Raw genomic sequence first — 26,055 nt, forward strand, 5'->3', positions numbered from 1 at the left:
GTCTATAGATTCAATTAGAGGCACCATTTGAAGGATGGTGTCTTTCCTTGAAGTCTTGAAGGTAATGTCAAGAGTACTCTGTGTCTTACTGTTATTGGCAATTTATAGCACAGATTATAGTTTCCGTAGGACAAGAAGGAAATTTAAAGTTGTATTCCTTTATTTCCAGGATAAGGCAGTGTGAATTGACTTTCATACATAGAGTGTTTATTTGGTTTGATTTTAATGGATATTTTTTAATATCCCAAATGTCTTCAGATCAAGTTTTAATTAATTTAATATATACTTTAACTTAATAAATGTAGACTCATTTAAATGATTTTTTTTCAGAATTAAGGATTTTTCTTCAACTTTTTAAATCATGAGGTTTATTTGTGAATATATGAGTAATAATTTAAAGGCAAGACAATATTGGAGATAATTGCTCTGGCATGCAATAGGTAACATTAATAGAAAAGTAATTTTAATATCTTGGTGATCTGATATAGCCATAAATCTGGAAATACTAAAAATTCATTTGTGTTGCTTTCCTTTCCTTTTGATATATGACTATTTAGCACAAAGGAAAGTGGAGATTATATAATTATCCATTTAATATAAATGTAAACATTTATCTGCCAATATTGGTCATATAGGCTGAATAATTGCAAATACTATTTTCTTTTCATGATGTATAGCATCATATTCATAATATTTTGAGTCAATTTTTCATCTTTCTCATTTTCAAAGTTTAATGATGAAAATTATACCTGACAATACTTTAATTTCCTGTCAGCATTTTCACTACACAGTAATGTCAAGAATGATATTTTCATAAAAATGAGAAATCCAATTAGAATATTGTTAAAACTAACATGTTTAGTGTAAGACTTAATGTAGATTTAATAGATCTCTTAAGAGACTTAATTATTCCTGGAAGTCTCATTTATATTAGTTAGGTCAGCTTCAATTCTTGCATATGTTTTTTTCTTTCATTTTGATTATTAGAATAGTTATAAAAATTAAAAAACATTATTTGTAGCTGAAGAGTCATTCCTAGCCTGTTTTTATTTTTTTAGTGAATATCACCAAAATATTAGTTAATTCTTGTGGTATTAAGTAGTTTAGATTTAGCACAATAACATAGAAATATTTATCTTTTCTCTAATTATTCCTATTTCATCCCTGTTCTCAATTTCACCGATGCCATTGAATTTTTTTAAAACTAGCTATTTTTAAAACAATGGTAAATGTAGCCACTGATCCACAGAAATTGTCCAGGGGACTCAGAATAAAATAACAAACTAGGGGATACTTCTGAAGAAGTGGTAAATGAGATAGCTGCATAAAGGTAATGTCAAGATATGTTTAGGAATACTACTATTATTGCTGCTATTATTATTATCACAACTACTGTTAAATTATTCTCTCCAGTGAGAGGAAACATACTCTGAAGGCTACTAATTTTACTGGTGGAAACTCACATTCTGACAAAAGGTAACAAATGGGAACAGAGGTCAAGTTAAAGAAGAGATCAGAGAATATATATTTGAATATAAATTTAAAAAATAGAAATATCTAGCATTAATTAAAGATTATTATATGCAGAATCTATGCTAGATATCTACATATATTATCTTATTCAATCACCATTATCACACCAATTCATTATTTCCATTTTATAGATGAGTGAGGGACACTATAGAGAAGTTAAGCTACTTGCCCAAGTTACCCATAGTTACCTACTAATAAGTGGGAGCAATTATATTTTAACACAGACAGCATTCTGACAGTAGAACCTGTGTTCTTAGCATCTCACAATGGTATGCATGAGACAGAGAGAGAGACAGAGACAGAGACGAGAAAGAGAGAGGAGTGGAGAAGGATTTTTTTGCATTTAATTTATATTCACACTGATTTATATGTAGGTGATATACATACATACATATTCATATATGCTATTAATAATCCCAGTCAAGTATACCTTATTATTTACTTGTACAATTAATAAAATTCATTATTAATTGTATGTATCTTGATAATTGCCACAACAACTTGAAGAGAAGTAAAGGAAGCACAATCTATTGAGATGGCTTAAGCAGGAAAAGTGGTTTAAGGATAGCCTCATGGTAGAAACTCCAAGGGTAATCCAAACAGTTACTTTGGATGATTACACTGCCATCAGATCTTTAAAATGTGTGGGTACAGTCAATTTACACTGAATTTCTGGAGAAGCTTCTTGAAGTGCTGCCTACAGTTCCTCGTATACCCTTCACTCCCCACGCACCAGCTCTTTCTCTGAGACACAGGATGAATCCTGTCTTTTTCTGACCTCAGGTCCCCTATTGGTTGACCATGGTAGGTTGCATTTGTGGGAGGTTCTTAGTGTGCTGAGCAGGGTTCTTTCAAACTTGGAACCAATTATCTTTTTCACTTCATCTCCTTGCACACTAGCTACTCTTGGCTGGTTGCACTGGTCTGAGATCTCAGGTCCTTGATGATACCACCATCTCCTTCCAGAAAAAACTGTTCTCCTTCCCTCTTTCTCTCAAGGATAACTTACTGTCTTGGCAGTTTAAGTCCGTCAAAATGATTTTTTAATTTATTTTCACATATCTCCCATGAAACTGTGAGCAATATATAGAAATACCATAAAAATAACAATAGTAAGTAACTATGAGTATTGAGAGATGTTGAAATTATATTTGAAAAGTTGATTAGAGAATCCTCTTCAATTTGGGATGGTTATTAGAAGCTAAATTGAGTTTTAAAAAGAGTAAATTTTGCCAAGAGAACAGAAAATATTAAACAAAGTTCATTTTAAGAATTATATTTCAACATGTAATTTATCAGAAGCAAAAAAAAAGTTTTGGCTTGTAATGGGATTAAATTTTAAATGGGATTTGATTTTAGGGGCAAAGCAGTCTTTCCCCATTTAATTTATTTAATTTAATTTATTAGTTCTGTTGTTTTTTTTTAATAGATACCCTTTATCAGGCTGAGGATGTTCCTATCAATTCCCAATTTTTTTAGTGTTTTCATCATGAAAGGTGCTGGATTTTGTCAAATACTTTTTCTTCATCTATTCAGATGGTCATGAAATTTTTGTTTTTATTCCTTGTATTTTACAAGGAATGTTAAGGTCAATTTGATAGACTGCAAAATTGGCAAAATTTTGGAAACTCTGCAATGTTTAGTTTTACTTTTTGTGCCAATGTTATCAATTTAAAAGACTAATGTAGAAATTGAATTATAAACTACATAAATAGAACAAATATTTACTAAGATGTTTGGTAAGTGGGTTCTCATTACATTTATATTAAAATCCAAATTTCAGTCCTAGAAAATGAGCATGGTGATGAATATACTACTATGGGATGATATTATGAGCCATTGATTGTACATCATACAGGAAATGTTTATGTGTTAAGAATGTTCATGTTTATATGTTGTTTTGGTTTGATAATACAAAATAATTTTTTTAAAAAATCCAAATTTCACCACCTAACAGCAACCCCATCTAATTGAGATTTCTGGAATATACCACGTACTCGATTGCTTCAGGTCTCTGCCATTTCCCTGTCCTCTCACTTAAAAGAAACACTTCCTCTCCACTTTCAATCTTAATCTTCTATTCATCTTTCAGCAAACTGTTGAAAATCCAATTCCTTAGAGGACCTCTCACTGGCTTCCCAATCTGTTTTGCTATAATACCACACTTTTATTTTACTTAATGGCACTTATCATAATTGGTAGTAACAAATTACTTGCATAGTTACTTATTTAATGTCAGTAATTGTAACCTTTCCTAGATATTCTGAGCTTCAAATTACTAAAAAAAAATTACAATCTGCTTAACATTGGGATGTATTCATATTACTGTTATATTTTCATTTTCCCACTTAAGATAGCATAAGGGTATAAATAAATACAAAGTGAGTAGATGCTCCTTTTATTTTTCTGAGTGTCTACTGATAAAAAATGATGATGCTGTACTCCACAACACTATAAGTAATCAACTTTCATTAGACACTCCCCTGGCACTTTTAAGCATCCAAGTAGAAAACGAGGGTTTATGAAAAAACAATTTTCATTTCAGAAACAATTGCCATATTAGGGCAGTCCTTGTAACATTTTGAGGCTTTGATAGTGATAAATTTATGTACCTGTGAAAAATGATCCAAGACACCAGGGAAAAGCCATTGGACAATTTTCAGTACGTTGTAAGGGATTATCCTATTTCATCAATTCTTAATTGCATTTTTTTTTCAAGTCTTAATGACTCTGAAATTGGAATACCAGTAGATTTGTGAACACTTTTGTTCAAAACTTGTAGTGGTCGGTGCGACGGTGGCTCAGTGGCAGAATTTTTGCCTGCTGTGCTGGAAAAAAAAAAAAGGAAAACAACTTTAGTAAGACCAGGAAATTGTCAGTCGTTGAAAGAACTTTACATAGGGGGAATTAAAGTGTATTTAGAAAAAAAAAAGTCATAGATTAATTTTTTCTAACATAGAAAAATATTTTCATGACCTTTTCAGAGTTGCAAAACTTCACTCAATAAAATACAGCATGCCTCTACAGCTCTAAAATTTGCAAACACTTCCACATGTGCCATTTATTTTCGTCATCACAACAACTCAGTAAGGAGTAGAGTTTCATCCCATTGTGCAGATTAAGAGACTGAGTCTCACATGTTAATGATTTTAGTAGTTGTGTTTCTAGTAAGGATAGAAGCCAGAAATTTCAATTACTACTTTACTGACATGCTTTAATGTGAATACAAAAAGAAAAGTGTTAGTTCTGGACTTCGGAGCTGGATTTTTGGTTACGGTAAGCACTTCGAACGCGGGCTTGGTGATGTCACACAGGGCTCTTTCTGTGAAGGTGGCATCTCCACCATGAATAGGTCAACAAAAAGCAAGGTCATGCTAGCAGTATGAATTGATGTGGACCAGACTGTGTAACTCCAGGTTTTCATCAGGACAGTGACCTGCTGGACCGGCGGAAACACTGCTTCACCGTGCAGTCCGAGACCGGGGAGGACCTGTACTTCTCGGTGGAGCTGGACAGTGACCTGGCGCAGTGGGAGAGAGCCTTCCAAACAGCCACATTCCTAGAGGTGGAACGAATACAGGTGAGCTTCCTCGGAGTGTCAGCGCCTGTGCCTGCCCCCCAAGGTCCCATGACCACTGCCCTTGAGTTTTCATTTAAATTCAACATTAGCATGAATATAGTCCTGTTAGTCTTGACTCCCTTGGAAAATGCGTTCTACAATTAGCCATTGTTGTGACGTGAATAGTAATGCAGCTCTGAATGAAATTTTAATTGTTAATTTGACCTTTCTGGGCTTTTTTTCCCCAAGTTGCCAAAACATATATCTAATCTTAATTAGAAAATGCTCTAATATATAACTAATAAAGGAAATGCTTTATTTTCCTTAATTGTTCAGAAGATAATTTTCTGTTCTCCAAACATGACCGCCTAGTTACTTTGCGCCTGATTTCCTCTTTCACTGGCCATGCTCTTTCTGCTCTTTCCTCTGAGAAAACCTCTCCATCTGTACCCTTCACGATCACACACCATACTTGGAGCCTTTCTCAAAAGTCGTATCATCTGGGAAGAATTTACTGATTTCCCAATTACCACTAACCCTTCCTTCCACAACAGTCCTATTTAAATTTTTCCATCTTCCTTCCTTTGAATACCAGTGCTGCTGTCGTCTTAAGTCTGCTCACACTCTGCCTTGTATTAGAATGACTTGTGTGTTTGCATTCTCCACACTAAACTATAGGTTGCTTGGGTTTCTCTTACTCTTATACCAACTTAGGTGACATGAATTTTGCATGTCACAGCTATTCAGTAAACATTTACTGACTTGTATTTCTTAAATGTAAATTCCTATCTAGATCAGATTTTATAGAATCCTCAGCTTCCACCACGGTCTGCATCAGGCACTCATTTATTCATTCTGTGGCTGAACTAATATAACAAACCTCTGGCAAATCAAATAGATAGGATGGACTTGATGCTTGTAAGTGGATTCATAAAGCCAAAATCTAAACAGGAGCATGAATATTTAACTCTGAAAACAAATATTTGCGTGATGATGATATTGGTTGAATTGAGTATCCTAAAATGTTTGCCAAAATAAGAGATTTGGATGTGTATGTTTTTCAACATGCAGAACTCATTTTGAAATCTATATTAATTATTTTTCCTGACTACAAACCTGGGTAGTCAACACATGAACATAGGAAAGTATAGCTGTATGGTAGAACTAATCAGGAGAAAAGGGCAGCGAGAAGATTCGAATTTTGGTTTTTATATTACCCTGTTGACACGGTCTATTATTCTTCATATATAAATATATTACATATTCATGGTCATGCATTAGTCTTCATAAATCTAAAGATAGTAAAGTAGGTGAGAAATAGTGTTTCAGTAATTTGTTAGCTGTGTAGATTCTCAGTTGAGTGAAATAGATATTGAGATACCAAAAATGGAAGCATGGAAATTATCTTAAATATTGTTTTGTTTCAAGTGTCAACGCTAAGACAATTTCGAAGTATTAAAATATAATTCAATGGAAGGGGAGTTGACTTTTGCTGTTTATATTTGGGGGACGGGGTTCCTGGTTATTTCCCCTAAGATATTTCATTTCACATGGAAACAACTACATGATGATTTTTACATGACTTCTGATGTTCAAAAACCAGTTAAAAATAAAATAATTTTTAATACTGTTAATACTGGAGTTAAATACTGTTCTTTGAATCTGAGCTTCACATTTTCCAAGCTGATTTCTTGAGTAAGGCAAAATATTGGACTATCTTTCCATCTGAGAACAAAGATGCCAGATGCTGATAGCATATTGGGAGTGAACACTGAAGTAATTAATGTTTTTTAGCTGATGATTGCTTTATAGATTTTATAATTTTCCATTTTTGCCTACCAGAGCTCAGTAATTAAGGGCAGAACATTTTCATAGTATATTTACAAAATACATAATTGTGACTATATTTACATGAAAAACATTATATTTTTCTAATATATTTTCAATATTTCCATTGCCATTAAATTTGGTAAATAAATAAAGAAGGACACATACTTTTGTGAAATATACACAAAAGTAGAAACTTAAGAATTAATGAACGCAACTGATAGATTAGTAAAATTAATTTTTACTTTGAAATTGGTTTTCATTAAAGGGTGCTGAAAACTAACATTTTCTAGCTCCTAATCTATTCCCTTAACCATTTTCATATTTTTTCTATCTCTAATGTAATACTATTAATATTATGTAGCTACATGTTTATTTTAAGCCATGACTCTTGGACAGAATATATTTACAAAATCACCCATCCACATTGTCATTTAAATTAACACCTTAACGTTTGAAAAATCTGGTGAATATTGACACAGAAAGAAGCCAATATTTATGACTAAAAACCTTACATGTCACTAGTATACAAAAATATTAGTAAAAGACTTAATTCATTACAGTATATTTTAGTGTCAAAATTTGTCCTGTTTTTTTTTGGCATAGGCAGGCTCCGGGAATCGAACCCGGTTCCGGCATAGTAGGCGAGAACTCTGCCCCTGAGCCACCGTTGCCCACTCTGTTCTATTTTTAACAGTGTTCTCAGAATCAATGAATAATAATGTTAAGTGCAGGTAATATTTTCCTGAACTTCTACTAATTCAATTTGAATTAATATAACTGTGAAAATAGGACTTTTAAGAACGAATTATATAACTTTTTAAATTAATTGCATTTATGTGGCAATATTTTGAACTCATTTAACAGGCATTTTATTTGTCTGTGAATATTTGTCATTCAAATGAGCATATTAAAGAAATATTTTCCATATGGTCTATCTTCAAATAAGTGTGATAATTAGACTTTGGTCTAATTATCTCAACATATACCAAATCCATCTATGTCAATTTAGCAAATATTAGACCCTGTGATTCAATTTGTAGTGCTGACTTTAATTAGATAAATTGTGATGCACAATATGAAGGTATTTTAATCTGACTTTACTTTAAATGGCAGTACTTGAAAATAGCAAACAGTTGTATCTAAACAAATAGTAACTAATATAACCTTGAACTTTCTTTAATGCTGATAGTAGTTTTGATAAAGTAATATCAGGTGGATGTATGCATGCAAGATGTCTACATATTGAATAAATACATTACACCCCAAAGTGAGCTCTTATGTCCCATTAAATACGGTCTCTATCTGCTTTTTGGAAACTTTAACTCCAAAGAACAATTTAACATAGTTATAATTTTCCCTTTGTAAATTAGGCTTAAACACATGAATATAGATTCTTTTGTAATGTCAACCTTGATGCTTTGGGTTGTGATTATAGTCAGAAAATGATCATATAATATATTTTATATTCAGTATTTAAAAAATAAATATGATGTAAAGATTTATATTAAAAATCTCATTGAGATAGGTTTCTCTTTCATTTCTCTTTCTCCTTGAATGTAAATTACAAGTATTTTTTCATTAGTTGAATATCCCTCCGTAAGTTGCAATTAAATTTAAATAAATGAATGTAATAATCATCATAATGAATAAAAGTATCATCCTTTTATGTCCTGTATATTTTATTTCATTTTTAATATTTCAGTATTCATATTTTATTCATCTTCCAAAAATATTTACATAAGTAAATGCATCATCTGAAATCAATGTAAAAATTGTTGCATTGTGGATACTTCAAAATATCGGTCACGTTTGCATGGGTGTTTCATTAGTAGAACGCCCGCCTTACATGCAAGAGACCCTGGTTCAATTCCCGGACCAGGCACCCCCCCCCCCCAAAAAAAAATCAGTAAGTGTACACAAATAAATAGGCAAGTGGTAAATGTCTTTGGGAAGTAGCTTACACCTTATGGAAGGACTTGAAGAGACACTAAAGGTCAGGGTATCTCTCATATTCTTTTGATTTGACAACTGAATCTGTGTTTGTTTGCATAACAGTCTTCTTTTAATAATATCCATGAACCTTACTGGTTATAAAAAAGTAATTAGTGATATATGCCTGGAATTTGAATAATTCTTCAATAATTCTCTTTGGTTTAATGAAAATAGGGTGACATTTAGCTAGAGCATATGACAACTTAACATAACCTTGCCTATACCTACAGTATTTTATTATTTGGTTATGGCTTGGTTGCGAATACAGTACAGGCAGACAGTGTGGACTAAGGAAAAATGGATGCAAGGGAACAGAGCTGGAAACAGCCCTGTTTATCCTTCGAGTGTTAAAACAACACTCGGTTTCTGTTTTGTTAACATGAAGATGGTGATAACAAATGCCTACCTTATACAGCTATTGTCATATTAAGTGAGCTATTATACACTGTACTTATCACAGGGACTGTCACACAATGCTTGATTAATGTTAGCTATTATTAGTGATATTGGACCAATGCTATGAAAAGTCACAGAACTTTCTCTTCTGTCTAGTGCAAGACGTATGCGTGTGTGCTGGAAAGTCATCTGATGGGACTCACCATTGACTTCAGTACAGGATTTATATGCTTCGATGCTGCAACCAAGGTAATGAGCCCAGGCCCCTCTAAGAAATCAGCTTAGATGTTCTAATTTAAGAATGACTAACTTATCTTTCAACTCCTTTCAGCATTTTAATTGGTTGTCTTGTGTCAAATTTAGGATCCTCATTTTTGCTAATATGAGATGAATTATACTTTTATCTGTTTATAGAAGGCAATAGTTTATCTTCACTAAAACAAATGTATTATACCCAAATGTTAAAACTATATTAAAGTTAGGATGTATATTCTCTTTTCTAAAAGATATGGTTCTTATCCAGGGAGAAATGTTTTTCTCAGATAACAAAATTTCTGATAAGTAATTCTTAAAACTTTGCTGTGTCAACATCTAAAAGGTCAAAACAAGAAAAACATGTATTAAAAAATCTAATATGTGAAAATTATGTAAAGAAAGAATTGTGGGTGCTTGGTGTTTCTAACCAGGGAGTGTCCTTTCTGTGAAGGATACATCCCGATGCTGAAGTGTGTCTGCTCAGTCATCCCTGAAAAATCAACCTTGATGGTTTGTGACAAATTGCAAAGCCAAGTCCTTCTACATTTTTAAAATTCTAATTTGGAGGTGATCTTAAAATTATAGCTGATGTCCACCTCACCATCAAACCTTCTCCAATGCTAGCAGCCACTGCCAAAGGTTCTCTGGTCCCCAGAGAGGACACTGTTTTCCTTATGAAAACATCAGATCCCCAGATTCATCCCACTTGCTCCTTGATCCAAGTCTGACTGAAGAAATAAACTGATACATTCCTTCATAGTAACATGATTGAGTAATGAGTAATCCTTTACCAGTTTGTTTTTATTTTACCTAGAAATGAAGCCTTGTAGAGGACTTCAAAACACAAATGCCATCCAGAAAACATAGTGATATAAATGTGAGCGTGAGGCAGAGGGTAAGACAGAGAGGGAGAGTTTGATCTTGGAAAGATTGGAAGGTGAAAGCAAACACGTTGGTCCTTCCCAGCCCATCATAGGCAGGTGGACACTGGCTGGCATTCGGGGAGCTTGTGATTTTTTCAAAAAACCCAGGAATTAAGATTATCATACACAATCCCACACTATTCAAGGATGGTCAGGTTTTCTTTTTCTTTCTAACATTGCCTTCTAGTCTGTTGCCTTTGCATTATGTCAAAAGATTACATCTCCAAATGTGGAATTTCAAATGCCAGTGGCACAAGCTTTTCCTACAATTACAGGCTTCCTCGTGAATCACTCAAATCAGAATAAGCCCTTGAGCAGATGATATAAAATGAATTAATTAGAAAAAACCTTTATCTGATTTTTCAAAAGGAAGCATTATTTTTAGAACCACCAACAAATCCTGTCACTTGAACATGTCTCTGGCTGATAAAATTTGCCTGAACGTATCTCTGACCAATGAAATTCATCTGAACATGCTTCTAAGTGCCAAAATCAATTCTGAGTTTATGTTTAGGCCTTGTGTAATCGAATTGTGTGTCTTCCTTTGCTAATTGTTTAATTAGGGAGAAAATCGTGATACTGACATGCAAAACACATTGCTTCTAGTCCAATCTGGTGATGAGTGTGCTGCGAATGTGCTATTCTTGGGGGAGTCTAAACTAGTTGGTATAGCACCATCCAGGGCAAAATGTTTACTAGGAAATATGATTTTAGTCCGTAGGAGATTGGCACACAGGAGAAATGGAAGGTCTTTAGGACTAATAATCAATACCCTTCCACTTTCTGACTGTATCAGAATGATGTATCAGCATGATCGGAAGCACCTAGCTTCAAGACAATCTGAGAGTTGAAGGCAAGGGGGAATCTATGTGCATTATAATGAAGGAGGCACTTGGGTGTGAGGGGAAGCTATTAATAATAGTTCTAGGTCAACACCGAAACTCAGAGAGTCATGGACAAACTATGGATCTGACCTACCACAAGCAGTTATCTCCATTTCATAGAGAGTGCCGAGAAGGAAACGCTATTTGTAAATTTTTAAAAACATACATGAATTAAAAGATATTTTGAGTCAATATTTAATTTAAATAATTAAATAATTAAATAATATCCAGCACATGGTTCTCTTTGATATTCATATGAAAAGAAGCCTTAAGAACACATGTTCAGCAGATTTTACAAATATTTGAATTCAAACGCATCATGGCATCAACACTGCCCACATTTTCCAGCTGAATACGTTTTGTCCCTGTGCACCCCAACTCTATCAGGCACTCTTACCTTGACCTTGGTGGATGAAGTTTGCCTCCATAACTCTAGAATCAAGCCAAAGGTTGTTCAATAAAGAAGTGCAGTTTCCAGGAAAGCAGGTGACTATTCTATAGCTGAGCTCCATATTAAGCAGATATTGCACTGTGAAAACTGCAGCATAAGGGAGACCATTTCTGCATCTACATAAAAAGGAAGCAACTGTATTTTATAGTCTTACAAAAATTTTAAAAATAAATAGAAATAAGAATGAAACTGTAAAATAAAAGACCAGATCAGAGACTTTTGTGGTACCGAATGAGACTCAACACAGTTTTAGACTGCACTAGAATGCTGAAAGTGGAGTGAGATATTTGGGGATTGCAAGTTCAGCTTTGTTACCACCTGTGCTTGAATGTTCCCAGGGAAACTGATTTCCCCTCACTTATCAGAGATTACAAGATACAATAAATATCACTCTATCCCATGGACCTTCAGTTTACACTAGTCACATGTTTTAAAATTGGCTATTTTTCCATTTCTCTTAATGTTCCTAGAAGTTTACAGGCATATCCATAGACCTGTACTTTGTAATTCTCATCTTCTTAAATGTTAACTACTTGGTCTTAGAGACTAGTGTTCTCACTAATGAATCAAAGTGTAATATTGCATTATTTACACTATTTGAATAGCTAATTATATAAATAATAATTATTAATAGATTTGTTCCATTATGTTCTTTTGGGTATGCATATATGTATTAATGAATTAAATTTATTAATAGATTTCCTGTTTAAACAAAGGTCTCAGCAGTAGCATCTAGAAAGCATCCATTTGATTTGTAAATAAATATTTACTGAGGACCTCTGTGATACAGAGATCCCTAGGGCTTCCTTGGCCAGAATTGTGACACATGAATTAATCCCATGTCAATGTTCTTTGGTAATGATTGGGATGCTATACATCTTGACTCTTTTCAAAGTAAAAGACATTAGCATTCACAACAGTGCTTGCCAGTACAGGATATATGTATATACATATGTAAGTATATGTATACTATGAAATTTATTATAGGTATGTGATCACGTGACTATGGGGATAGGCAAGCCCAAATCCAATAGGGCAGGTGCAAGTTGGGAACTCCAACAGAGATTTGGATGAATTCCCCAGAGAAGCTGGCTGACTGAAGTAGAGATGGAAATTCTTCCTTCAGACTGTGGAAATCCTCAGTTCTCCCTTTTAAAGTCTTCACGTGATTGGGTGAGACTTCTCTCGTTATTGAATCTCCTTAGTTGACTGTGGATATAATCGTCCATAGATGCAATTTCCATGAACCATTCTCACAATTACAATGAAACCATTGTTTGCTTGACCAAACAACTGGACACCGACACTAGTCAAGTTGACGTGAACTTCACCATCCCAGACTAAGTCTGATGTGTATTTTGGAAAGATCAGCCTAGCTGAGACAGAGCACATTCGTGGTGGGTATGGGAAAGACATAAAGGATATTTACTTTTCCCCTCGATGATTTAGAAGAATTAGAAGAATAACACTCAGACATTTTTAAACCATGATATTTTGGAAAATGAAAAGAGGGAAATTTTAACCTGTGTCTAACAGGTTAGTTCTAGGCTAGTTCTTGTCTTGTTTTGTTTTTTCCTTAATTTTTAGTAGCTGAATGAATTTAAGAAATGCTAGGGCAAAATATTTCATAAGTCTTCTTTACTTAAGCATTTCTAACCCAATAATAGTAATGATGCATAGCATGTTATCAAACATTGTCTTGAAGTAATGGTGGGCTAACAAAGCTATGAAGACAATAAATGTAAAGAGAAAAGTAATATTCCTAAGAATTGTCTATATCACATCTTATGAGCTTTTACAATGATGTTGTTTATGTCTTCTTCCTACCACAATCACTAACTTCCATTGACTATTAATTGAAAATATTACCTATAAATTTGTAAAATTTACTGGTGAAATTTCATGAAAACCAGGATTTTAGGATCTTGCATTCTGGGCAGTGAGAGACAATTTCACCTTAACTGAATATAAATTCCTTCTTGTTTTTCATATTTTCTCTATAAAATTAGAGGACCTGTCCTGGTTCCTAAATAATTGCATTTCAGAATTAAACGCATTGTTAACTGATAACATTTTTATTTTATGAAATATCTCACACTACATCATTTATTCATCTTTGAACATAAACATTGATTTATTTGTGTAAAATTTCAAGACAAAATTGGAAAGGGAGTTGATTTGGCTTATATTTACACTTATGATTTTCAAGAATCTTTGCTAAGAGTTGGATAAATTGATGCTCACTATTTAAAAGCATCTTTAAGTTACTGTTTCCCAGAAAGGTATATAACTTTCATATATACACAAACACACACACACACATTTCATAATATGTTTATTTGGCCTTTTCTATACAGTGTTTATATAATCATAGCATAAGTATAGTATGAATTCTATAAGTTAAATCTCTCAAAATAGAACTAATCGTTTGTTTTTGGATTTTCTGCTATGCCATCTTCTTTCAACTATTTCATATAAAAGGTGTCTATTAAAAATCCAAAAAGAATGTGTGCAAATATAAGATCAAAAGCTTTCTTAAAATGTGTCCTACTTGAGGAGAAACCACACATGTGTGTGTGCGTGCGCGCGCCGGGATAGCCTTACAACAATATTCACGTGCCTCATAGCATATTTCTTTTTACAGTGTCTTTCCATCCTTTTTCCTCTGATTGCATAGCTGAAAGCTCCAACACATGACCAAAGTCAGTTAGCTATTTGATGGAATTTGTATTTTCTTCTTCAGATGAATTATTTCCTCTTTCTTTTAAGAAAATGAGAAACGTTACATTTCTTGCAAAATAGACTCAGGCATTTAGGGAAATTATTCATCAGGTCAGTTTTATTTAAACCCTCAAGCATTTTAAAGACAGCCCTGAAGAAAATGTTTGGAAGAGAATTATTCACCTACATTTTCATGCTGGCACCTGAGCAGAAAGTTGCAAGCTTGCAGTTCAAGGAAGAATTTGAATAAAAAGGAAGATGGCAGTCTCTGAGATCTGGTGAGGAAGAGGCAACTAAGCAGGGCACCCAGGCTTCTGTCCTGAGCCACTGAGTGGGCACAAATGCATTTGAGCCTAAGGATCAAATTGAGTTCTGGGAGGCTCACGTGGAGAGGACATTGAATAGTTACTCTGCTCAATGTAAAAGCAAGGAGGACACTTTCTCACGTCAAATGAAATCAAATCATTGTTTTGCATTGGTTAGAAGACTTTTCTAAGTTTGTTGAAGAAATACGCCCTATCTTATTGTGAGATACCACAGGATTCAGATATTTCAGATCCACAAATCATATTATGTCTGTAAAACATCAATCATCTAGTAACTTCTCCCTATATGATGTAACATTGTAGAACTGCCTTTACTCACCTCTGAGTGTGCTCTATCCCAGGAGGCTTCTTGGTCCCTAATGCAGGCAATGTCCTGTCAGGCAAGATTCATGGGAACAAGTGATGTATGAGATGATTCCCAATTCTTTGGAAAAACACAGTTTAGGCTCTGGTTGGGACCTGTCCTATACATTCAGTCATGCATTAGACTTAGATATGCCCCCATTTACAATATTTTATGGTTTTGTGAACCAAATCAATGTGATTCAACACAGTAGGAAAGATTCGGCATACTAGGGTCATTAATTATGTGTTCTTAATTTAATGCACACACCTATTTCCCAAATGATTCCTTTCACATCTGAGTCAAATATAAACCCTCAGCCTGTAAGAAATACACATTTCTTTGAATTTCAGAAATATTTTTGCATGCTCAATGAAAAGAGAATAAAAGGTGCACGCATATCAATAAAATTCAAAATAAAAATTTTAGAAATGATATTTGTAAATATGAAGACTAGTGCTGCTTTAACAATAAAGATATGAGGATATGTATATTAATTATATATATTTAGTAAAGTTATGTCATGGGCCAGCCTGCAGAGAACCCAGAGAAGAAGAGATTACACAGATACACTAAGATTTAGCTACCTAATTAAACACATTTCTTTATCTCACTGGAATGTTTATTATTCATTCAGCTGCAATTGTGTGTTCTTATGGTTTTATTTTTTTAAAAAGCTGGAAAAGAGTTGATTCCTATAGAAAGCTGAAAACATGGATTATACTTGTGGCTGAGATTTATCATGTTGTCAGAACAAAACAGCAGCCACAACCGCAGCCACAACATAACTACAGTGACAGATAGAACAAAAACAAAATAAAAAACAAAAACACCAAGAGTGAAAACTTATGGGTCTGAGAATCTAGACCAACAAAACCAAATGTTCTTGACTTTTATTTTAAAGACACAATGTAAAATTTCCAAAAATAACATTAGTAGGTCAGGAGTAACAAATAGTATATCAATTGCAATCGTAGGCAGAGCCCTGTTACTGAGACGTGTTTTTTAGTCATTCTTTTAAGGCATGCGTCTCGATCTCCGAAGCTGAATGCTGAACACACCTCAAACATAGTGTGTTCCAAACTTATCTTGTTGTCCTCTTTAGCCTGACTCCTTGTGTATTTATCTTAGTTATAAACAGAAAGAGGAATTTGTGTCTATCCACTATTGCCTCTTCCTCAGCTTTGTCAATCTTTCAGCAACCTCCCCTAATTGAATATGGAAGATGTTTTCTTCTTCTCAGTTCCAATTGTGACTACTTTAGGAAAACCTTTCTCCCTGGGATTCCTGCAATACCTTCCAAATAAGATTTGTTGACTTATTTCTTGAAAACAACCTTATTACACAGCTATTAGTTTCCATGGCCTTTGCTAGGTACTGGAAATGCAAAAAAAGTTTCTTCTCAAGAAATCTACAGTCTAATGAAAGCACAGGTCTGGAACTGAGGGGATTTCAAAATTTTCATTTGTGTTAAGATGTCTGAATGCTATGTGGACATCATTTTCATCCTTCCATTCTGTCTTCCACACCATCGCCAGATATAGGTGGCTTGTAAAATATGAACTTGTCCTTGTTATCAGCCTTTCTAAAACAATTACTTTAGTGACTTTCTACTACCTGTAGGTTAATGTTTTCTTAACATATTGTAGAACCTTCATTATTCTGGACTTTGCCAGCAATTTAGCCTTGTCTCTGACATCTTCCTCCCCTGCCTTCCCCAGCATTTTATGACTCAGCTATACCCCAGGCTTCCTCACATAACATTCCCATGCTCACAGTCTTTGAATATATTTCTTCATCCATGCAGCCTTCCTTCACCAAGATGATTTAGAGATCCCTGCATGCATGTCATACCTCAAACTTGAAAGATCACAGTGTATTACTACTGAGTCTGGCAGAGACATTAGTTTTAACCTCTTTGTTCAGAGTCAAGTGCTGTTCAAGCACTTGACTCTGAACAGGAATTGAGTAAAAGGGAGTCATATACTTTTATCCAATTCTATAAACTTCTGTTTGCTTTTTTTTACCCCTTTATTCATCATCACCATTTAAATTTAGTTAGGAAAACAGTGAAGTGTTAGTGAAAATGAATTAAATCACATTTCATTTTGACAAATTTCATAAGAATGGAAAATCAATGAAAAGAAGTATAAAGATGAGCAAAGAAAGATAGGTAGAGAAAAAGATATTCTATGATTATTTACCAATTGTCACCTCAGTCACCTGTGAGTAAGGACACAGTCACTTTTGAGAGCATTAATGTTTGCTGAAGTTAATTTCTTGGGTTTAAGGAAACTGGAAGGGTAGAAATAGCAGTTGCGCTAGGGCTTCTTGCCAAATTAGAAGGATAATTGAACATGGAAATACAATTAAGTGTAGAGATTTGCTTGGTTGCTGAACTAGATGACCCATCAAAACTATGTGCAAAGAATAAAAACATAAGTTTGTGGTTATCCTTAGGCAGACCTTATTTAAATGTCAAATTCCAGGTGATTGGTATCACGGGGAGGATAAAAAAGTAACATGCCTTCACTGCATTTTTCTTGTGATTTTTGAAGTGTTCCGTATAGTAAGTTATAAGCAATATAGAGTGTTCTTTCATGTATTTTTCCTCTATGTTCAGTGAAACAATCTAATTTATCATAAAGTAGTTGACATTGTGTTTACCTTCTTATGTAAAAGTTACTTCAATTTCTTTAAAAAGGGAAATTTTTCTTGGGTGCTTGAAAAATTAGGGCCTGAAAACACTGGACTGATAAATTATTTTCTTCAGAGGGAGGGCATATTGCGGTGATTGTTTTGCCTATTTTTGCTCAACAGGTGAGTTTTTCATTGGCATTAATGTAACTTCATTTTCCATTTGTATATAATTAAAAATTTATGTATTTATACACCTAAGGAAACAACACTATTAAAATGTAAATTCATGTAGCTAACCTTGCCTCCCTGTTCTCTGAAAGAACTATCTGCTGCCTTTGAAGATCTGTGTTATAAGTGACAAAAATACAGGCTAAATGCAGGTTCTCTCTGGCACCCACCACCCCCAGCCACACAGAAGTTCTCCAGATCACTGACATTTCCAAACTGTGAGCCAATTCTAACAATGCATCTTACTCAAATGAATAGCATATGGGAGCCTTTTTACTTGTAGAGAAAAAAGCTTAAAATAGCAATGGCATTATAAGGAAAGAAAAGGCTGCCTCAGAAGACACTTATGTTTGATAAAGTCAGTGAATTACTTTCCTGGGTTTAGTATCTCATACTAAGTGGAACTGACTGTCTCCTCTATTAAAAGAACGTGCAATGAATGTTCACTCAATAATCATGCTCAGTAAATGAGTTTCTGACGTTTGGCTAAGCAAATAATTATACAAAAATCAAAGAGGCAGCTTGGAATAAAAGAAGAAATATCAAGTATGGAGAATGACAGATTTAGGCTTGACTCCCAATTATTAGCCGTGACTTATTGTGAAGGTGTGTGATGTTTCTTTGATTTTTGCATCAGGGAAATGTCAATAACACTAGCTATTGCCTAACGCGGCTCTTGGGAGAATTAGAGTTAATATCCAAAAGGGCCTAGCCCCCTGCTTTGCTAATTCTCACAATTAAGAGAGATGATATTCTAATGAAGTACAGTGGTGGGCCCTCAGAAGTCTTCACATGCACCTACGTTTTTAAATTCCATAATCTGTGCATGCTTGCACACCAATGATTCCGTGTCAGAAATGGGTGATAAATTAGCTAAAAACTGACTCATTGTATCCTTTCTTCACATGAGATATTCTTCTTGATAAGATTTCTGCATCTCAACTTCATTCTCACACGGGTTAATCATAATTTGTAAGCACATTTTATTATGATTACTACGGATTAAGTGTAGTGACCTTAAATATAATCCCCAAATGACATTAAGTCCAAGTTTGTACATCTTATTTTAATTAAGATGTATTTATTATGCACAGTAGCTCAGAGGCAAAATATTATTTATGGAATTTATATTTCTTTCTTATTCTTTAATTTGATTTCACTTGGGTCAATTAGCAATTTATTATCTATTTCCTAGAACCTTCTTTCTCTATGGCAGTCTTCAGTGTCTGCATTTGCCTACAGAACTAAGTGTCATGATCTATTTTATTGTTCTTTATTCATACATTAAGATATCTTTACTAGCAGCTTGTAGAAATTAATCATATTTAAGTACATTTAAAGAAATTCCAGATACAATTTATATATATCTTTGCATATAATCACCCAATGAACATGTTCAGTTAAACACTACTTCTGACTGTCAAAAAAACAAACATGTTTTAATAAGTCAATATGGTATTTTGAGACTATTATGATTGCATATAGGCTCATTAAATATGTTATGCTATAGAGTTTCTATCAAGCTTTCTTTAAACACAGCCCAGGGAAAAAGCTACCCAGTTAAAATTAAGTAAGTTTCTTTCCTGAAAAAATTCTCAGTGGTTCATGGAAAGGTGAAAAAGTGCAAATCTAGTCTACACACATTTATTCTAAAACTTTAATAATACTATATGTGTGCGTCTGTGTGTGTGTGACTGTGATTACAGAATCGAACTCTAGATTTCAAAAAAATTGAGACATGTTTACATATACTGTTTCTTGTTTGTTTTTTGTTTATTTGTTGCCTTTTGTTTTTGGTTTTTGCATTTTTTGATAGTTTTGTTTTTCTTCTCTTCCTGTTGCAAGTTCCACGAAACTAAATTTATGACCAGTCGCAGGAATTTTCCAATTCAAAACAAAGGCCCCTTAGACAAAGTATTTTTAGAAAAGGCAGAGACTATGGGGCTTGCAAAATCCAGGAGCTATTACTGAGTGTGTACACTATGTGTGTATACTATGTCTCATCTAAAATTGGAAATTTTTACTGTACTTCATAGGTTTTCATTTTAGTGTATGTTTCCCCACTTCCAATTGCATTCCTGCCAATAACATGAAAACCACTTAAAATGTCAGACTGGGAACTTTTTTTCCTTTTTAAAAAAAATATTATTTAATATATTTTCTCCATAAAAGTTAGGCTTAATGTATACCTACCATACCTCACATCTCTCTTGGTACCTGGGTTGCAGCTCAGAATTAGCCCACCAGCCGCTTGCACACCCGAAGCTTTTCTCATACAGGAGGGATTCAGAGCAGATGATCATAGACCATCATCAGCTGTGTGAAGGGTCTGAGTCTTTCAGCAGCATGGCAGGGAAGGGCTCTCTGAGGCAGGGGTGCTTGTACTGGGACCCAGTGAGAATGCAACAGGTATGCAAAGAGTTATGAGAAGGATTTTTCAGGCAGATGGAACAAGGAAGTGTTAAGGGCAGAAGCATGGAAGGACTTTGCTTTTTCCAGAAATGCAAAGCAGTTTGAGAGAAAGAAAAGATAATTCAGATTACCTTCTAGAAAATAGATTCACTTTTACCTTATCTAAGTCATTTATTCTAGGTTATTATTAGGATTCAACATTTGTCTCATACTTGAAACAGTCTATGTTAACTATGTTTTTCATATTTGATATCAGAAGCAGGGTGAGTCACTGGCTTTGGGAAATCTTCCAGAGATAATAGGACAGTCACAAAATAAAAGAAACAGACACAGGCACCAAATGAAAGCTAATATGCATCTGTGGTCATTGTCATTGAGTCTGGCATGTTAGATCTCTGTTTGTGAAAGGGATAGGCACAGCATGCATATCCCCTCATCTTCCTTCCTCCCAACCCCTGAAGGTGAGTATCAGGGCCTGCTGTGCCCAATAAGAATATCATGCAAGGCAGTGCCTGAAATGTGACAATGCTGGTTTTGTCCATTTACCATTAAACTGGCAACAGAAGCTTGAAGTTCCCTCTAAAAGAACTGCTGACTGCCAAACACGTGCTTCTCTGCCCTGCTGGTGCCTCCTGCTAGTGAGGCCTGTGTTCTTTTCTCAGGTGCTGCCTTTTGCATACAAAGTAGATAACTAGACGGACTAGCTAAAGCTCTGCCCAATGGCAGATAATTTCTCTCACTGCTGCTTTTTAGGGTTGTCTGAGAGAGGGACTGTTTACAGCAACAGTTGGTATGTAGGTTGCACAATCATGTGGGGCCTCTCCATCTGTGAACAAATCTGACTTCTTTCTCAAATTTTAGGGAACCATTAGGGGCAGACTCCCATGGAACCACATTCATGAGCTGAGGTGTGGGTGAAGAGTGGAGATTGCTTATACTCTGGCTGTTCACGACTGATTCCAGATGAACCACTTCCATCTCACCATGGATGTGTGCTGGGCTTGTCCTTCTTTATGACTTAACTCAGGAGACAGAACCCACCAGGACATGTACACCTCTGACCACATGCCCTGGCATCCCATTGTTAGACCTTCTGTCTCTACCAGGACCCAGTAGCTAGGCAGTGGATGCCTATTAAGTGATGTACAGTCTTTGCTGCAAGACGGCACAGGAGTACTCTAGAACGCAAGGAGGTGTTTACTGTGATTCTCCGGCTAGGTCTTATTATAAATTCTTAGGACTTTTATACACCTCCGGTGTCATAATATCTTCTGGGTACATGAACCAAATGGAAGGCTGCTGCCCCCACTCATAGCTGTAAGCCTCTTATTTCATCCAATAAGCAGTTAAGAGCAGTATTCGTAGGTACAGTGTTTGCTGTCTTTAGAATTCAGAGAGGCTCACCATACCCCTTCCTGAGTGGTAATGATAGTGGTAGGGAGGTGTGAGATGCCCTCACTTATTTGTACTTTCCTTCCAAATGGCATGGATCACTGGGCCTCTACAAACTTCACTGAGATGGTGAGACCCTGAATCTTTTCTGGGCTAATTTCCAGAAAAATATGAGTTTTGACAAGTTCCCTTCCTGCTCACTTGGTCTGGTCAGCATGAGTCCTTGATAGAGTGGACTAATTCAATGCTCTGAAGAATGCCCCCATGGTCCATGTCTTTTTCTACTATGAGATTACAGAAGTCTAGAGAATTAACAAAACTATTGGAACAAAGCCATAAATAAATACACATGGTTGTCCATTATTCATGATTGCAAATTGCTTTGATGTTTCTTTCTCATAAAATGAAAAAAGGAAAAGTATTCACCAGTTCAAGGGTCCCTTACCACATACTGGACCTCTGTTGATTTTGCAGGTCTAATTGCAACTGCCATTTGCTTATATGTGCGGTAGCCCTCTGCCATCTTGCATGATCCATTTGGTTACTATTGGTGACAGATTGTAACTTAAATATGTCCCCAAAGGGGTTTCACTAATCTCTGCCTTTCTGATGGGTTGCTGTTTTGTTTTTATTTGTATATTTGTCTGCTTTTGATTTCCTATCTTGTCAGAGCAGGATGCTCACCTGTTAGGTTAAGGTTAGGTACTGTGAGCCCTTGGGTATAAATGTTAACTTAGACTGTGATTTTATGACTCCCATACAAGGTTTGGAAATTCCCTTTTCTCACAGGCAGCATTATCTGAGGAAATGACCATAAGTCTCTACAGGGAACACTGGGTGAATTACTACTTAATGCACATGTGATGATGACATAGAGCCCTTCTCATGGACACTGGCTTCTCTTTTCATCCATGGGGTTCCAGATCTGGAAACTAGGAAACTGCCCTCAGCCTCCTGATTATTCATTCCTGATTTCTTTTGGTTGTCTTACTTAAACAATATCCTTGTTGACCACCCATCTATCTTGCTTCTTGGAATACCATGTTTAGAAACCATCCCTGTAGTCTCTATAGGTCAGTTCCCTCCAGCTGCCACCCTATCAGCTCACTTCACCTGGTATTTATTATTTCATATTCTTTCATCCCCATTGCTTACAGGGAGTATGATCTGTCACCATCTTCCACCATTTACTCTGCCCTTAGAAAACAGCAATTATGGAGCCTTTGAGTGATGATGGTGATCTTTGATAAATAAATCAATTTCTTATCATTTTGGTAAACATACCAGATTGTCTTCTGTGCCTTCCCACAGAATAGGATGGTTTTCTTGCTTTACATTTTACATATAATCTAGCATGCCCACTTACTTCTCTGAGGCTAATGAGCCCTTTTCCTCCATTCTTTAAGGCAAGCCTGGCATTTCTCTTCTTAGGTGGGAGATCCTTAGGTGGTCACAGCAATAAGGGAGCACTGAATCCAGGGGTCTACATTGAGTGGTAAGCCCAGTATTGATATTCCCATATGAAAATCTGTCTGTGATCTGTCTTCATGTTCTGTTCTCTTGATCCAGCACCAACCAGACCCTCTCCCATGGCTGTTCTCCTGACAGTGATGTACGTTGTCAGATCTGTACATTATGGCTATTCCCTCATCTTCTTCCAACAGGTCCAGCCATCCCCCACCAACCCCACTGAGATGGGAACCTTTTTGTTGTTCTCACCACCAGGGAAAGCAAAGATAAGAGGAGTGACTGGTATTGAAATCGCCTGACTCCTCTGAGGCTTTTGCATACTCTTTAAGGAAGGGGATGTTTATTTTCTAACAGAGGAATGGTGGTCAGTACTAAGGATCTGCAAATGGAACCCACGGTGGTCATCCAATTCCACATTCCTGACAGCTGGCTCCATACATGCCCAGCATGAGAAGTCCCTTCTGTCTCCATCCCATACCCATTCACCTCTAGTCAAAGAAACATTTTCCTGACTCTGGTTTCTCCAAGTTGGCCTCAATGAATTTGAGTCTTCAGTTAACCAATGTACTGTGATTTTTCTTTTGCTTCCTAGGTCGCTGCTTGATCTTTTACTGACAAATCCTTCAGTCAATCATTTGATTCAATATTTATTCATTTTGGAGTGTGCTAATATTTCTAAAAGAAATATTCTCCTTTTTATTAGAATCATAAAGACCTTTCAAAGTCCAGCCTCTTCTTTATTTTTTCTTGATTATTAACTTTCCTCATTAGAAAGCAGACAAACTCTGTCCTTAAAAAATACAATTCCCATTTCCTCTTCAATATTTTTTACCCTCAGGCCTGTACTTGTATGGTTTACCATTTGTAGTAAATACCAGTGGTTAAGAAAAGAACATTGTAAAGGTCAGAGGTGAGCAACCAGGGCCTTTCCTTCTTCATTTATATGTATACATAACTGGATTTTTACAAAAAATAATACAACACAAGATTTACAGAGCTGTATTAATTATTTGAAGTTACCCAGGTAAAGTTGATGATCTCAGTATTTTCCTCTTAGGATCAAGGTAGGAATTTTAGGCTTAAAAATAGATATGCCTCTAAAAAATAACAAATTTAAGATTACCAACAGAGGCCATATAGCAAAGCGCACATAATAATAGATCCTAACCGTCATATAACTGCTGGTATACTGGCTGCTGCACTTCCCCTAAAATACAAAAGTAAAATAGTGCATTGAAATAATTCTCCACTGTTGTCTCTATTCTGGGGCAAGGACTCATGCTTGGTATCAAAAAATCCTCCAAATGTCCCTATATGTCTTGAATCCATTTCTTTTAACGAGAGTAGCTTAATTGTTTTTTATTTAGAATACTGAGCTTTTAGAATCTGTCCCCTTCTTGCAATGTCATCTAACAGAATCAGGGTTGGCAGATTCTGCTTTACACTATTATGACTACATGGGAAGCACCATTTCCAATTTCTAAATATAATCTGAGAATTAGAAAACCTTTTATCATAAGGCTAAGTCAATCTAGAAATAGTTTCTTGTCCCAAAGCAAACAGTGAGTAAATATCTGGGTCTGGGCTATGTATGGTGGTATATTTTGGAGATATTTTTCTTCCAGGCTTTCACAAGCATCTCTAGTTTGTTTATTTTAACATACTTATGTCTAATGTGATGTCCTTAGGTCCCCACTTTAACATTATACTAATATTTTAACATGTCATTACACACTTCTCATGAGCATTATTTGATGTAAAATGTATGGAATTGTTGTTTTGGTATTTATTAATAACAAGTTGACTGATATTTTCCTTTATTTTCAATATATCATATTCCCTTATAGTTGATTTTTTTAAATAGAATTTCTGTATCAGGTAGCGTTAGCATTCTTAAGGCTTGAAATATATATATATAAAGAATTCTACATCTTACCAGCATCTTTTTGCAAGTTGCTGTGTCAGCATAACCTTACCAGTTTAAATGATCATTTTCACTGACCTTTGCAAATTTATTGTTTGTAAAACTGCATTTTTAAAAATTTTGCTACATTCTTCTTGATTTCTGGTAAGGCTGACCAAATGTGAATGTTTGTTAATAATTGTTTCTCTTTTTGAATAATTTTTCTGATTATTATTATTCATCTTTTTTCTTTTTGAGAGTTTAGGATTTTCCTTACACTTGACCACATACCCTACTATATGCTACCAACCTATTACATATCTTTCAATTTTGCTTAACATTTTAATTGTATGTAAATGAATTTAAAATTTCTTTTTACCTCTAAGCCTCAAAGTCCTCATTTTCAAAAGTTGCTAAATCTTCAATTTTATAATTTCTGGAAGTTTTCTATGGCTTGTTTAAATTATTTCACTTTTTAAAGCATAAGGTATTTGTTTTAGAAGAAGCTATGAGATAGAGAATTTAACTACTTTTTTTTCCTTAGACATCTAACTGGCCTCATAATTTTAATGTTTAAAGGATTTGTACATTAATGGGCTTAAGGAAAACATTCAAAACATTGGATGTTGCTATTCTATAAATTTTGTCATTTCATATCATAAAAACAAAGTGTGGAATTTATTTATACAGAGATTCACAACTTCAGGGTACTAAATATACTTTCTTTATACATATCTTGCAAAATGCTCAACATATAGTAACCATTACACAAAAGTTTGGTGAATAAATAGATAAAA

General features: G+C 34.8%; 1 protein-coding gene across 1 annotated transcript in view; it reads left to right on the top strand.

Moving 5' to 3' along the window:
- Positions 1 to 26,055, top strand: part of SNTG1 (syntrophin gamma 1) — a 339,457-nt gene that overhangs the window by 273,569 nt on the left and 39,833 nt on the right. Inside the window, exons 14-15 of the mRNA XM_077163302.1 lie at positions 4,961 to 5,113; positions 9,467 to 9,559. Of these exons, the coding sequence (XP_077019417.1) occupies positions 4,961 to 5,113; positions 9,467 to 9,559 (246 nt within the window). The remainder of the gene's footprint in view (positions 1 to 4,960; positions 5,114 to 9,466; positions 9,560 to 26,055) is intronic.

Source organism: Tamandua tetradactyla, chromosome 6, assembly GCF_023851605.1.
Source record: "Tamandua tetradactyla isolate mTamTet1 chromosome 6, mTamTet1.pri, whole genome shotgun sequence".
Taxonomy (NCBI): domain Eukaryota; kingdom Metazoa; phylum Chordata; class Mammalia; order Pilosa; family Myrmecophagidae; genus Tamandua; species Tamandua tetradactyla.